Raw genomic sequence first — 15,682 nt, 5'->3', positions numbered from 1 at the left:
TTTTACCATTTACCATTTATCATTTTGTGTTGTGAGTTGTGATTAATGTTTTGAAGATTTTATAGATTTTGAACGGAAACTGAATGTTTGAGATGTTTTTCATGTTTTTAAATTACATGTTAAATTTGTGTTTTTCTTGTAGGATCTTAGGATCCCAATCTCGCTCTTCGATGTCGATCTTGTAAACCCAAAAACGATCATACGTAAAATCTCGATCTTGACAACCTTGATTGAAATGAATGGTAACAACTAATAATTTAATAAAAATACACATCTTTAATTAATTTGATCGTCGTTGGATAGTATATTTCTGGACTGAGGAAGTAACAAATAATTAAATTAAAACACAAATAGAAATTTTAAAAGATAAATTTAAGATATTGAGTTTAAATTTTAAACTACCTACTTAATTAAGTCTTATTCAACGTGTTATAAAAAAACAATTAAAATATTTTTCCATTAATGAAGGCACCAAATCCGTTGTTATGGTTACATTCCAACACCGATCGATTCCAATTATCCCATGCATGGAAGAACACTACCACTCACACACATGCACACACATACACACACAACTGATCTAAAGATGGCGTCGTTGAAGGAGATCCTAAAGAGGCAGCCGGTGGCGGCAACCATCCGGCTTACCATCCCCGCCGGAGCCGCCAGACCAGGACCACCAGTTGGTCCGGCGATAGGTCAATACAAGCTAAACATAATGGCATTCTGCAAAGATTTCAACGCTAGAACTCAAAAGTACAAACCCGACACCCCAATTGCTGCCACCGTCAAGGTGTTCAAAGATCACACTTTTGAGCTTACCATCCGATCACCTTCCGTCACATGGTACTTGAAACAGGCTGCCGGAATCACCTCCGGCAGCCGGATGCCAGGCCACATTGTCGCATCGAGCCTAACCCTAAAACATATATATGAGATCGCGAAGGTGAAGCAGTCGGATCCTTATTGTCAGTATATGTCGTTAGAGGCTATTTCAAAATCGATTATAGGTACGGCTAATTCTATGGGGATTAAGGTTAGTAAAGAGTTGGATTAATTTATCATGTGTCGATTCATTTTCATTTAATAAAAATGTGATTGTGACAAAAAGATTTGAGTTATTTGTTGATTATTTATGGTTATTTGTGTTGAGGGTTTTAGATCATCATCATTAAAATGAATGTATGTGTTAATTTTAACATGGTTGAAATAATGATACGATTCTTGGATAGAGGTGAGGAACTAGAAAGTCTTTATATGAATCAAACTAAATATGCATATGCTCTACACATTGTATTTAATTTTCTATATTAATATGAACATCCAATGCACCAATGCTACAAAATGTCATGGTTGGATTTATCTCAGGGGCTGGAAAAGTTGACTTCCATTTCAGCTGGCTACTTTCTTTTCTTTTTTGTTTTTATTAAAACTTTTTTTTTATTTATGACCATAATAGCCAAAAATTCGAAAAACGATCAAAATAGTTATGATTGTCACAGATAGCCTTAAGATTTCCGTAGGTGGTGACCTGCAAAAATCTCAATTTTTTTACAACTTTAAACCTATTAATTCTTTTCGTACGAACTCTGTTTGAACTGTTTTTTTTTCTTTGCGTTCTTTGTCATAAGGGTGAGCATTTGGACCGGACCGAACCGATATGAGGCTTACCGGGTCCATTTCTAGGTTCAGTCCAGATCCGCTTTTTCCTGTTCTTATATCCTTTGAACTTGTACAACTTTAGGTGCATACGCTAAAATTCTTGGGTTTGATACGGTACAACTCGGTAAAATATAACTGTTTGTTTGAATGTTTGTTTTAGATTTTAAAAGAAAATTACTTATACTATTTATTTGAACTTTGAATCAAATTAATTAATGACATTATCTATAATACTATAAGTTGCAAAATTAATTTTCCAAATAAAAGTAACTAATATATAAATCAAGTTTACCAACAAAAGTTAACAATTTTAACACAATTATATAAAAGTAACGATTGTAACACAAAAAATCATAGTTTAAACTTTAAAATCAATCCAATTAATAAACGTCTTAATCTAATCTTCCATTGGCCTTTTCCTCGTATTTTTTTCATATAAATCTAACTTTTTAAAGCTTGTGCAATCTATATATAAACACAAAATGATAATTTTGTTAGTATTTAATAAGAAGTAATAATTGTATCAAAATAGAACAAAGATTGTAAAACCGCAAAGTACATAAAACCGTTCATCTTGTTGTAGGCACCCCAATACTTATAGTATTCCGTCTTCATGTCCTTTACCATTTAGAAAAAAACATTGGTTTGGTTGACCAATGAATTTTATCAAAGGTTTTGATGTAGCTAAAACAATCTTTGTTTTTGTCTTGAGATTTTCAAAGAACAGCATCATATTCGTTACCATTACGAAGTAAGAATTTTTCGGTACTCAACCAAGATCCCTTTCATATGATTTATCTATCAAAGATACATAAAATTCAGAATTATAGTCTAAAAAATAGTTGAAAATTGTCAGTTTTGATATCCCAAAAATGAAAAAATTATTGTCTAAAGTTTGTATAAACTCTAAATTACACGTTGGAAAAAATTGCATGTCAATCCGACATAAAACGAATGATATATGTTTGTTTACAGATTTTCACAAAATACAAAAGTTGAAAGCTGAAAAGTTGAAATATTTTAGCTTTGATATCCCAACTTTTAAGGATTGTAATTCATTGAATATAATACCAAATATACATTTGGACCTTGAGGTACATTTTAATTAAGTAAATTATGATTTTTGGGGTTGCCACGACGTGGTTGAGGCACCACCATGACGTGGCCAAGCGTTATTTAACACATATCTGGTTTTGGTTACCACAACGTGGCGGTATTTTGGTCATGGCGTGGCGACCGCCTGATGTCCAAAACCCTAATCTTTCAGGTTTGAGCCATATTTAAAGGAAAGTGAAGGCTAGGGTTTGCTTATCCCCAGCCTCCATCACTCTCTAGACTCAAAAAACCTAACCATATCCTCTCTTGGTGATTCTTAGTCCTTTTAGTACTCTTGGTAGCTTGGATAAGGAGAAGAAGGTGCTTTAGAATGTGACGCAACAAGCAAGTCTCATCATCTTTCCCTTGTGCATTCTCTAGACCCTTGTAAGTGTCCAAGATCCAATCTTTTGTCACTTGCTTCTAGATCTAGGCCTTTTGTCCCTTACTCTTCTTGATTTTAAGGTTTGGAAGGTTGGATTTAAAGTTGGCAACTTTATGGATCCATGTGGTCATCTTAGTGTTATATGTTCCAGATCTGAGGATCCTTGGAGTTTTGGCCCCATGTACAAGCTTTGAGCACATATTTGCCATGCTTTTGACCTAAAATAGAAAAGACATGCGTTGGAAAAACATGTCCATAAAGCTACTATTTTTATGGTCCATTAGGTGTAGGAAACCCTTTTGGAAACTTTGGAGAAGTAACTCTAATGATTAAGTGCTTAATGTGTATTTGCATGACTTAAGTTGCCTTTAAGGACTTGGGGTTTAAGATCTTGACTTATTGAGATGTCTTAATGGATAAAGTTGGAAACATTATCCATCAAAACCGTGGGAAGGACCAAATCTGAGCTTTAGAGCTCTTGGAATCGTTGGAAAAACAACTTAATATGTTAAGTTGTTTAGACTAGTCCCCACGGTGTGACCTTAGGTTGCCACGACGTGGCGACTGGATAAGGACCCGTCTGTTTTGTCTTTACGCTGCCATGACATGGCCAATGGATAGCCACGACGTGGCGACTCATTGATTAAGGTTTTAGGGCTGTTGACTTGACTGTTAACCTTGGGGGGTAGGTTTGTTGACTTTCTGACTTAGTTGACTTCTAGTCAACTTATGGGTTTGGGTTTTAAACTGAGGTTGAGTTCCTACTGTCTTGTCTTATAGGTGACTCGTGGTGTCACTTTTGATCTCGGTAGGGAGCTATTGTATTATCTGCTTGATTTCGAGGTGAGTTTTCTTACTATGCCTATGGGTCTAAGGCACCAAGGCCGACCCACTTGATTATGTTATCCTTAAGTATAGGATGTTGCTACGTTATATCGGTATGATAGGCAGGCATATTTGTTATGATTACCTATGTTTACTTGATATTGTTTATTTGTATATGTCAACATGTTGTAGTTGGGTTGAGACTGCTCAACTGTGTGCTCAAGGACAAGAGGTCTGTGCGGTCCAATTGATATTATAGGCCCAAAGTGAGTGGTCCAGCTACTATAGGCCTTGCGAGGCAGGCCAGTAGATTGTATACTTGGTAGAGCAGTCCAGGCATCATGTATGCCTTGTGAAGTGGTCCATGCAGACTTAAGGCTCATGCTTGCATGCATTGTATTTGTATTTGGTGTGTGTGGTATTTTGGGGAACTCACTAAGCGTTGGCTTACATTTGTGAATTTCAATGTTTCAGGTACTTCATGGGACCGGGGTAAAGCGGAGGCGTGATCGTGCACATCATCTTATGGATTTGATATTTGAGAGATGTATTGATACTCTAATTAGTTTGATGTTTTGGAAAACAATGTTTTATTGACTTGAAGTTTTTATGAAAATGGTTTTGTAAATCAAAAAAATCTATTATGAGTTTTGAGACGTTACACCAAAAATGACAAAATTAAAGTCTAAAATTATGTACAAACTCTAAATTACACGTTGGAGAAAAACCCATGCCAACTTTTTAACGAATCAGATATGTTTGTTTAAAGATTTTCACAGAATATAAAAGTTTAAAATTATAGCTAAAAATTTGAAATATTTCGGCTTTGATATCCCACCTTTGAAGATTTGTAATTCATTAATTACAACACCAAAACTGACAAAATTATAGTCTAAAATCATGTACAAACTCTAAATTACAAGTTGAAAAAAAAAACTGCATGCCAATCCGACTTAAAACGAATGAGATGTGCTTGTTTAAAGATTTTCACAAAATACAAAAGTTTAAAATTATAGCTATAAAGCTAAAATATTTCAGCTTTGATATGCCAAATTTGAAGGATTGTAATTCATTAAATATAAAACCAAGAACGACAAAATTATAGTCTAAAATCATGTACAAACTCTAAATTACATGTTGGAGAAAACGGCATGTCAATCCGACTTAAAATGAATGAGATATGTTTGTTTAAAGATTTTCATATAATACAAAAGTTTAAAATTATAGATGAAAAACTGAAATATTTCAGCTTTGAAGGATTGTAATTCATTAAATATAACACCAACAACAACAAAATTATTGTCTAAAATCATGTAAAAACTCTAAATTACATGTTAGAAAAAACCGCATGTCAATCCGATTTGAAACGAATGAGATATGCTTGTTTAAATATTTTTTTTAATATTCTGGTCCAAAAACCAAACTAGTAAAAAAAACCGGATCGGTTTTGATCAATTCCTAGAACCGAGAACCAACCCAGGGGTCCAAAAAAGGGTCTGTGTAACATCCCAAAAATCATAAAAATTTAAAAATTTTCTAAAACAACCCATTTCATCCATAAAGTGTTTACAAAACCATTGTTTCAAAAGTATAAACATAATCAGAGTTTTTCCCAAGATCCAATATCATAACAACAGGAAGATGTGCAAGATCACGGCTTTGCTTTCCCGCGATCTATAGAAGTACCTGAAACAATAAACTGAAACTATATGTCAAAGCTTAGTGAGTTCCCCCAAAGTACCCCAACACCACACAAAACATATACAATTCAGAATGTTGGGTCCACAACCTCCCGATTGGATTACTCTGGCCCATAACCTCCCAGTTGGAATGCCCTGCATATCATGTACTAGGCTCACAAGCTCCCGGTTGGATTAACTCGCATACTGGGTCCACAACCTCCCGGTTGGATTACCCTGGCCTACAACCTCCCGGTTGGATTGCCCTGGCCCACAACCTCTCGGTTGGATTGCCCCGGTCTGTTGATTGACAGCATAAAGCAGTACAGTCTCAACCCAAACATAAAATGTCAACATATAACAGATAACAAGCATATCCAGTAGACAGATAATCATACAACAAGTAATCACAAGTAGTCCTACAAATCTACCAGACTAACGCATATCAATAACTATCATATAATCATGTAGATCTATAGCATACTCAACATATCATCAATCAGTATATAACAAGATATCAATCCAATGGGTCGGCCTTGGTGCCTTCAACCTACAGTCTGAACGATAGCTGAGCAAATCTCTGCTCCGAATCTTGGCTCTACTTGTCACCTATTAATTACACCACAACCTAACTTAACTTAATAATATAATACCCAAAATACCCTTCAGTCAAAATTGGTCAAACCCTGATCAAGGTCAAAAGTCAACAAAACAGCCGAGTCAACTCAGTTGAGTACACTGGGCGTACTTAGCTTGACCATAAATCGGGACATTGACCACGTACGCATACCGTACCATTAGGTACGCCCAACGTACACATCTGGCCACCTCAACTTCATATTAAGAGATTAATCCATCAAGTCCTTACGTCCAAATCAAGATCTAAGCTCAAAATATCATTATAAGTCATAAAGTTTCCAACTTTACGACTTTGCATGGCTAGAAGTGTTTAATACCAACAAACCCTAACCTCTTAATCCATTAGGACATCCTAGCACATGCGTGGGGAAGAAATAAGAGCCAAGATCATATTTTTATGCATCAAGACATCTCAAAACATCTGGAAGGACAACTTATATGGGCTAGAGTATGCCATACTCATAATTGTCAAGATTTGGGACCAAAATGCTTCAAGACTCAAGAGTCAAGAGCTAACAAGATCTAAGGAAATGCAAGCCGATATCAAAACTTTATACCTCCTGGAGGTTGCTAGATAGATGAGAGTTCCAGGTCCAAATCTTCTTCAAGCTTCCAAGATGAATCAACTTCCTTCCTTCTCCTTTAAGGTCACCAAAATGCACTTGAAAGGTCAAGAATGCTCAAACAAGGAATTAGGGTTTGCTATGGTCGAATGGAGTGATGGAGGTTGATGAGAGAAAAATGTTTGAGGCCATAAATGTGTTTAAATAGGTTCCAAACCCTAAAAATTAGGGTTTGGGATCCTGCTACGTACACCTAGCATACGATATGAGTACGCCCAACTTACGTGCCCCACACCCATTATTTACAAAAGTGCCACAATGGACCATTTTGCAACATTTCTCATACACAAGGGCTAAATTGCAATAATCTTTATACTTAGGGTTAAATTTTGGAAATACCTCAACATCATGATGTTACAGAGGTCTGGTTTGGTCCCGTCCCAGGGACGGTTTTAGTATAGGGCACATAATGGCACAAACAACCCTTGATTTTTCCGGACGCAATACAAAAAATTTCGAATTTTTTTCTACTATCGTGCAACTACTAAAATTTCCCGTGAAACCCCTATTATGAAATCTTGCCTCCGCTCCTATCCAGTTCACATGTTTAAATACTCACCCTTACTTTGTAACAAGGGTTTTCCATGGACGTATTAAACTTCAAATTTGGGTGTCGAGAAGTCGTATTCTTTTAGCTCAAAATCAGCTACATGGTGTAAAATATGAGAAAAAAACAACTTTGACATTTCATAACGTTCATATACAACCTTCGATTTTGTTGAATAAATTTTATTGTGTTCTTTGTAACATGTATATCCTATAAAAAAATTAATTAAAAAAAATCACAAGCCACCTAGAATCTTACGGATAGTAACTTGCAAAATCTTAAAAAAAAAAATAAAAGAACAAACTACGGTCACCTAGATTTTCGCAGATGGATACTATGAGCATTTTTCTGATTTTTGGTTATTTTGTGGAAAAACAGAAAAAATGATTATTTTGGTCATTTTCTTTAAATTTTATACATCATCATTTTACGGTTATATTTTGGGAAGTTTAGTAATTGTGTTTTACAGTATAAATAAACTGTTTATGGTCAGTTTAATATCACCATTCATCTAACAGTTCTACAGTTCTCTCGTTCACTTTATATACTCAATTTATACAGAGAACTCTTGGATGAACCTGTATTAATGTAATGTCTCATATTTTCAACTTTGATAATGTAATCACTTAAGCAAATATTTTTTCTTTTTTTTTTCGCTGAAGATAATGAAAAACAATAACCATTGGTACCCAAAATAAAAAAACATACAAAAATGATACCTTTCAAACATGAGACCAAGAGTTTACAAAACGAAAAGAGGAAATAAATCCATTTTAACAACAAAAATTCGAAGAAAAAGAATCATATTTCTAAAAAAGTACGACACCCAATTCCCAAATCAAACAAACAAACAATCAAACAAGCCAAGATTTTTTTAAACATTCTTTCTATATATACCTACATCATCATCAAGACAATTCACCAATACTACTACAATCTCATCAAAACGCCTTCCAACCATCTACCGAATCTCTTCTCGGAGTCTCACTCTTAAACGGATCATGATGCGATCTAAACGGGTCACCCGACCCAAACGGATCCCCATCGTCAAAAGCCGGAAACCCATGACCGAAATCCGATGACTCATTCCCATTCGCATTCCCATTCCTACTCTGCATGGAATCAAACCTCGAAAACGATTCCGATTCCCGAGTCTGAAACAACGAGTGCCCGAAATCGGAATCCGCCGAACTCCTCATCGAATCAAATCTCGAAAGTGTTGTTTGCTGTTCATTAAACCCTTGATCGTACTCCGAATCCTGGGCGGTGCTCCGGAACGAATCGAATCTTGAAAACGGATCGCGGGCCGGGTCATGAGGCGCGTTGCTGGAGAACGAATCGAACCGTGAGAAATTGTTGCTGAAGGAGTTATCTTCGGGCCCGTCGGAGTATCTTCGAGGTGAGTTTGTGTACATTGGAGTGCTCGGAACGGAATCAGCGAATACTGAAGCGAATGGTTGATTGGAATTGAAATTGGAATGGCTTCGAGGAGAACCGGCGAAACTGTAAGCCGGGGTTCCGGGGACGGAATCGGGGAAGGAGGACGAGAACGGGGCCCGGTTTTGGAATAAATTGTCTGCGGGTGGGGATCCGGCGTAGCTGTACGCGGGTGTCCCTGGAACGGAATCGAATGTGAATGTGCTCTTCTTTGGAATCTCGGTTCTTATAGGGTTTAGGCCGCCCCATGAATCGGAATCAAAGAAGGAATTTTCGTATTTGCTCCCTTGATCCGTATCCTGCTAAAAAAGAATTTAAGGAATATGTGTAGAAAAAGACTCTGACATAGAAAATAGTCAAATAGGAAGATGTTTTACCTTATTAGGTTTTGTAGTAGCAGCATTGAGATCCCAGGCTGCTGATGCATCTGAATCATAATGAGTGTCAAATCCCCATCCTGATCCTGGCTCATCAAAGCCTTTTTCACTAGAAACAACCGACTGTGTATCCAGATTTTCACTGCAGAAGTAACAAAAAAAAAAAAAGTAAATATTATATTAAAATAAAGAAAGTGAAAGTGCATTGCTATTTCTTGCATTTGAAGTACCTGTGGGTTTTGACAGCATGGGGTGAACCGTCTTCACTGGTAGTCTTTCCATCGTGGAATATCTTAGGCGGGCTTTTTGGGGTTTCGGGTGAGGAGGCGTCTTTCTTTTCCTTTTCCTTTTCCTTTTGCTCATTTGACTCATTATTATTTTCTTCCACAGACACTGTCAATTTCTTGGGTTTATTATCATTGGCCTCTGAAGCTGAAGATGAAGTGTTGTTGTTGTCTTGGAATTGGAAAGTAGATTTGTTTTGGACAGGTAAGGATTTTGGCTTTGGAGGTGCAATAACATTTTCCACATCCAGTGTTAGCTCTTTCACAAATGTAAACCCTGCAAGTTTCCATTAATTTAATGCACTATGGTCAATTTGAACTTAATTTTGTAGGTGTTATTTTATTTACCTTCCTCTTCAAATTTATCCCAGCTTTCATCCCAATCAGCAGCTCCTTCTTGGAAACCAGGTTGCCAACCTAAACACATTACATTCACAATGAAAAAAGTATTTTTTTGTCTTCATGTAGATTTTAAAAATACAGTGTTATAATAAATTAAAATGAAAGTAGGATGCAAGTATGTTGCTATTTCTTGTATTTAACATTTTTTTATTATATAAATTGGGAATAAATATTAAACAGAAAAGGTGGATTTACCGAATGGCAGCTCAACCAGTGATGTAGGTTTCCCACGCAATCCATACATTTTACAGCGCTCGTTTAACATTTTTACTTGCTCCTCCAAATCCGCTTGAATGCGATCAGCACGAGCCTACATATATTTTAAACAAAAACAAGCCCCTCAAATTACCAAAATGCCACTCACTATGAAACCTTAAGCCTCTCACTCTCATTTAATGGATTTATAGTTAGGGGCAGAATATAAAATACCTGAATTTCTTCAGGTTTTCCATCCTGGTCTAGCTTCACAATTGCTCGGTAAAGCTCCATCTTTTTTTCCTGTTATAATTATTCAAATATCAGATATAGTTTTGGAGAAATGAACTTTCTTATAAGATTAAAAATTAGCTACTTTTTATTAAACAATTAAAAGTATATTATATTATAATTAGTGAACCTGGATATCACGAAAAGTGGCCTCCTCAATGCTCAACTTAGAAGCTACATCTCCAGATTGCTTGTATTTGTCTTCATATTTCTTTGATAGTGATTCAACCTACAACACAAGTTGCTCATACTAATTTAGAAAACAGAAATTATATGAGAATATGTGTGTTTTATTAAAAATGCATACCTCTTTTTTATCACTGGAAACCCTTTCTGTGATCTCATTTAGTCTAGAGTCGCATCTGCTCTTGTACAAAACCTGAGATTGAAAGAAAAGCATTTAGAGCTACTGAGCCAGTGATTGTAATAAATTATTTAAAAACATTAGTTTTACTATCAATTCAAAGTAAAATGTTGGAAATAAAACATTGGTCTAGAATTTAAACACAAAATTTACTGGATATGAACTTCTAACATCAACTGTGCATTAGAACTAGTTGTAGAATACTACTGCTGACTCAAGTAACATATCATCTACTTGCTTTAGTTATAAAAGTTATAAAAAGAAAGAAGAGAACTCACAATTTCCTGCATCTTGTTTCTGTAGAACTCAATCTTTTGTTTAGCTTCCAATATCTCTTTCTCAAGTTCACCAACCTGGGTAAGAATAAAAAAAATTTAACTAACTATACTCTATACACAACTACAATCAATACAAAAATAAATAAATATAACTAGTTCTGATTCCTTTAACCTCTAGTTGAGATTAATCATATAACACAATAATATAATTAATGTCAACTTGAATTACACATGTTTTACCTTTTTATCTGCCTCTGTTGCCTCCTGGAACTTAGAATTCAATGATTTTTGCTCCTCTGTACTAAGTTGATCCACTAGATGCTTCTCCAGTATAGGAACCGTAGGCTTGCGCTGTCTAGGCTGCATATCTTCATCATTCTCAGTCACAGGAACCGGAACCGGACGCGGTGGTCTTGGTGCACCCCCAGTGACCTGGCGTGGGCCCACCATCCCATGTGCTTGTTGAACACCTTCAAAAAAAAATTCAAGATTTGTTTTTTTTTTAAAGTTATTAATAACCTGGTTTATGGTTTAGGGTTTACCAGGTGGAGGTCTCCATAATGGAGCACCATATGTGGCGGCAGGTGGTTGCGGTTGTGGTTGACCAGATGGCGGCAATGTTGACCCCTCAAAAATAGTGGGTGGAAGCACCTTTGGAAGAGGGCGGCCTTCCCTGAATCTCTCCATAAGGTAGAGAGCAATGCAGAATTCCTTGAGTGAAAGCATGCTGTCATCATCTTGATCAGATAAGTCCCACACTTGCTTCAAGATCTCTGAAACAACAAGAATTTAAGGATATTCATATTCAAGTTTAGAGGGTGTGCATTTAAATTACTAAATATAAAACTCAATAAAGCAAAAGAAAATGAAACTTCACCTACCTCTTGGCAACTTCCAACTCAAGAACAAATTGCGTGCTTGATCACCACTAATTTTTCCATCTCTGTCTGTATCTACTTCCATAAAAACTTTGGTATATTTTTGGACACTAGACTGTGACATTTTTGGCCAAGGTTGTGAGGGCTGATTAGAAAAAGAAGAGGAATTCTGAACTGGAACTTGTTGATTAGGTCTAAAACTTGGTTGCATTTGATGATTTTGATGAGGAACATTTCCTTGAAGCAGTTGAGCTGGCTTATTGGGCAATTGGGTCCCACCAGAGACAGGAATACTAGGAGGTGACACAGTAACCACAGGATTGTTCTTTGCCTGAGATGGAGGGCCAAATGCTGAGCTGGACACAAATCCATTTCCACTTGCTGACAAATTAGTACCATTTGGTTTAGGTGCAGGATTTTGCAATAAGTTAGTGGGCCCGGGTCCCTGCGGTCTAGGTGGTGCAGAGAGACTTGACCCTGATGGAGCCAACATCATGCCTCCATGTTGTGATGGAAATGTGGTGGTGGGAAGTGTTGACTGAGGTGGTCTCATGGTTTGACTTTGCTGAGGTGGATAACCCTGTGGAGATGGAGCTCTTATAGGAGTGCTACCCATCTGAGGTGGCGCTGGGCCCGCGGGTAAGGCGCTGAGGTTAATTTGGGGTGCAGGGATTTTAGATGAAGCGGGCCCGTATAATGCTGCTTTCACAATATCTGGTGTAAGGTCTCGTTTGCTTTGTGCAACAGTTACAAGTTTTAGATAATTGAAGAACTCTTGTCTACCAAGGTAACCAGTTCGATTTTGATCAGCAATTGTCCATATCTGTAAAATGTGTTACAAATTGTTAGCAAGAAAGGATTCTAGATAAGATGCAGTAGAATATAAAATTCAAATTTATTTGTAAAAGTATACAATCGTTGAGCTTGAAAAGAATGATTTTACAGCAATATTTAAGGTCTTTCCAGTTTTCATTGCACTCCATCAGTTGTGTTGTTAGATATAAATTTCTGGTGTGGTTTTTGCTATTATAGATTGTGAAGTAAACTAAAGAATGTTTTCCAGTTTATCTGTATGTGCTCAGCTTTCATATTAACAAAGTTGTGTTTTCTATCAAATAACAAGAAGGATAATAAATGCATAGGGAACACAAAAGCAAGGTAGTAGGATCAAGTAGAACCATTTCTCCTTTAAAGGTTTTGGAAAGCAAGGCCACTAAATTATACCACAAAGTAATAAATTTTGTTCACAAAAAAAATACAAAAACCACAACGATTGTCATCTCACACTACTAGTATCAAAATTCAAAATTTAGATGAATGTCAATTTCAAGCCACCAAACTGTACAACAAAAGAAAAGGTGCTCTAGTGGGTAAAGATTAAAAGTCAAACATATATGTTGTCATACTCCTTGCATTCCAAAGGTGCCTATAGGACATGTCAGAAGATGTAGTACAAGCTATTTATACCAAAAGAGGGGGAGTAATGTAACCTACTTCCAGAGAGTAGAGTGAAATCCTTGATATCAGAAATCAAGTCATTCTTACCCACTACTAAATACTGGCGTAATGAATGGTTATAATGACATTCTACCTTTAAAATCAGAGGTTTTGAGTGTGTGTGTGTGTATACCACAAATGAAAAGAATTGTGGATAATGCAGCCCTTACCAATGTGTATACACATGTCCAATGATATATGACCTCCAGATAGCAACATACATACATCCATGAACATAATCATAGTATTGCCAAATATCCAAGTTATCTCTATGCTACATTACAAGATATATATTGCTTCTTGTAAAACGATGATGTGAATCATATATAGCTGTGCATAACAAAAGGCGACAGAATCTAGCTATAGTAACTCAATACAGATTCGTGGCTGATATATCAAACCACATCTGACCTGCTGCTAGTACCAGATTTACGCTCTCACAAAATTATCATAGTATGTATTAAACAAAGTTAAACGACTGAATTAGAAATCAAAATTGAGATTAACTTCACAAAAATGCAAAATTCTAATAGTGAAGTAGAATTGCTCAATATTAGTTACCTGAGCGAGAACCGATTTAGGTAAGCCAGAGGCTTGAAAGAAGGAAACAGCTTCGGCGCCACTAACGCGTCCATCTTGATCTAAATCTGCTCTTTTGAAGTACGACTCGAATTGATCTGTATTCGCTACCCCACCGGCCATATCTTCGACCAATATAAGAGTTTATAATCAACGAATTACTGTAATCAAATTCGAAGATCCAGGACAGAAGATAAGAATAAAAGTCATAAACGAATGAAATGCATAAGATGTGGAAACAAGATCTGCTATCGAATCAGGATCTGAAACAAGAGGGTTTTGCTGGTTCGTGTAATCGATGGAAAAACCGGCGATGATGACTGAGTTGCTTCGAGTTGTGGAAGGGTTGCTGTCTCCGATTTGAGAGAGCGAATCGAATTGTGATTCACAATGCAATAAACCAGTCTTCGGATCCAGGCTGCTCCAACGATTTCTTTTAGGAGATAGACAAAAGAAATAACCAAAAAAGTAAAAACTGAATTATTGCCCAATAAATAATACTTATATATTTTCTATTGAAGAAGGAATTTCGTTTATAGACGTAATTTTGATGATATAACAAATGCAGTAAATAACCATCTATTTTTCAGTTTTATACAGGGAAACTAACCTTCATTTTATCTCAAAAAAAAAAAAAAAACCTTAACTTTATCAAAAAGAAAAAATTAATCATTTTACCCTAATGCGTTATTTTAAATCATTTTTATATAGAAACCTGAAATTTTTCAAAAAACATATATATATCATCTAAATGTGGCTTGTGTAAGTTGAGTTGGACTTGTTCATATGCGTCTTTTTGTATAAGGATTATAACTTGATAGGGTAAGATATATCTTTGAAATGTACACATTTAGTCCTTATTTTTTTTTCTTGTAAAATAAACCCTTATATTTTATTAATATGTACACATTAGGTCAGTTTCACTGGATTCTACAGATTTTATTGACGTGGAAGGGTTTATTTTACAAAAAAAATAATAATAATAAGAACTAAATGTGTACATTTCAAAAAGTATCTTACCCTATCAAGTTATTTTCCCTTTCTTTTATTTTGTTGAAATGAAATACCTAGGTGGCATCCACATATCCACAACGAGATTTTTCCAACTTTTATTCATCATGAAAAAGAGAGAGAACCCCGATCTTCGGCGACTCCTTTGTGTGTTCCTATACATCACTGGTAGCAAGGAGGAATGATGGCAAAAACAACAAGGTAGAAGGGGGAGGCAGGAGGAAGTAGAGACGGTAGTTGGCGGCGAGGAGCTGCTCTGGTAGCCCCCTCGTCGATTCTTTCTTCTTTTTCTGGCAACATATCTCAAAGATGGAGGCAAAGAGAGACAGATTGGAGAAACACAACAGGTAAAGGGTGTTTGGCTATTGTTGTTCGACCGGAAAGAGAAGGGTCGCCGCCCTTTTCTTGTTGCTGGAGGATCATTCACCTCCGGTGACTAAGCTAATTAATTGCTATTTAGTGCCACTTGTGCTTCCACATCAACAAAACCTGTAGAATTCGGTAAAAATGACCTAATGTGTACATATTAATAAAGTATAAGGGTTTATTTTAAAAAAAAAAGAATAAGGACTAAATGTGTACATTTCAAAAACTATCTTACCCTATCAAGTCATTTTCCCTAAAAGAAAATTTGTAT

At 36.1% G+C, this 15,682-nt stretch overlaps 2 protein-coding genes across 2 annotated transcripts; one reads left to right on the top strand and one right to left on the bottom strand.

Moving 5' to 3' along the window:
* Positions 1–539: 539 nt before the first annotated feature.
* Positions 540–1,145, top strand: LOC145070086 (uncharacterized). Its single transcript, XM_079017010.1, has one exon. It carries the CDS (start codon positions 554–556, stop codon positions 1,052–1,054), a length of 501 nt encoding a protein of 166 aa, XP_078873136.1. The 5' UTR covers positions 540–553; the 3' UTR covers positions 1,055–1,145.
* A 7,093-nt stretch (positions 1,146–8,238) lies between these two features.
* Positions 8,239–14,491, bottom strand: LOC145070622 (uncharacterized). Its single transcript, XM_079017579.1, has 13 exons — positions 14,017–14,491; positions 11,962–12,781; positions 11,623–11,853; positions 11,321–11,550; positions 11,081–11,155; positions 10,746–10,817; positions 10,569–10,667; positions 10,382–10,450; positions 10,148–10,262; positions 9,899–9,967; positions 9,497–9,827; positions 9,267–9,408; positions 8,239–9,188 (listed from the first exon to the last, which is right to left on the bottom strand). Exons 1-13 carry the CDS (start codon positions 14,155–14,157, stop codon positions 8,394–8,396), a joined length of 3,189 nt encoding a protein of 1,062 aa, XP_078873705.1. The 5' UTR covers positions 14,158–14,491; the 3' UTR covers positions 8,239–8,393.
* Positions 14,492–15,682: the final 1,191 nt, after the last annotated feature.

This window comes from Lactuca serriola, chromosome 8, assembly GCF_051521515.1.
Source record: "Lactuca serriola cultivar US96UC23 chromosome 8, Lser_US96UC23_V15, whole genome shotgun sequence".
Classification (NCBI taxonomy): Eukaryota; Viridiplantae; Streptophyta; class Magnoliopsida; order Asterales; family Asteraceae; genus Lactuca; species Lactuca serriola.
Note: the sequence above shows the minus strand (reverse complement) of the source record. Positions and strands in the feature narration are given on the sequence as shown.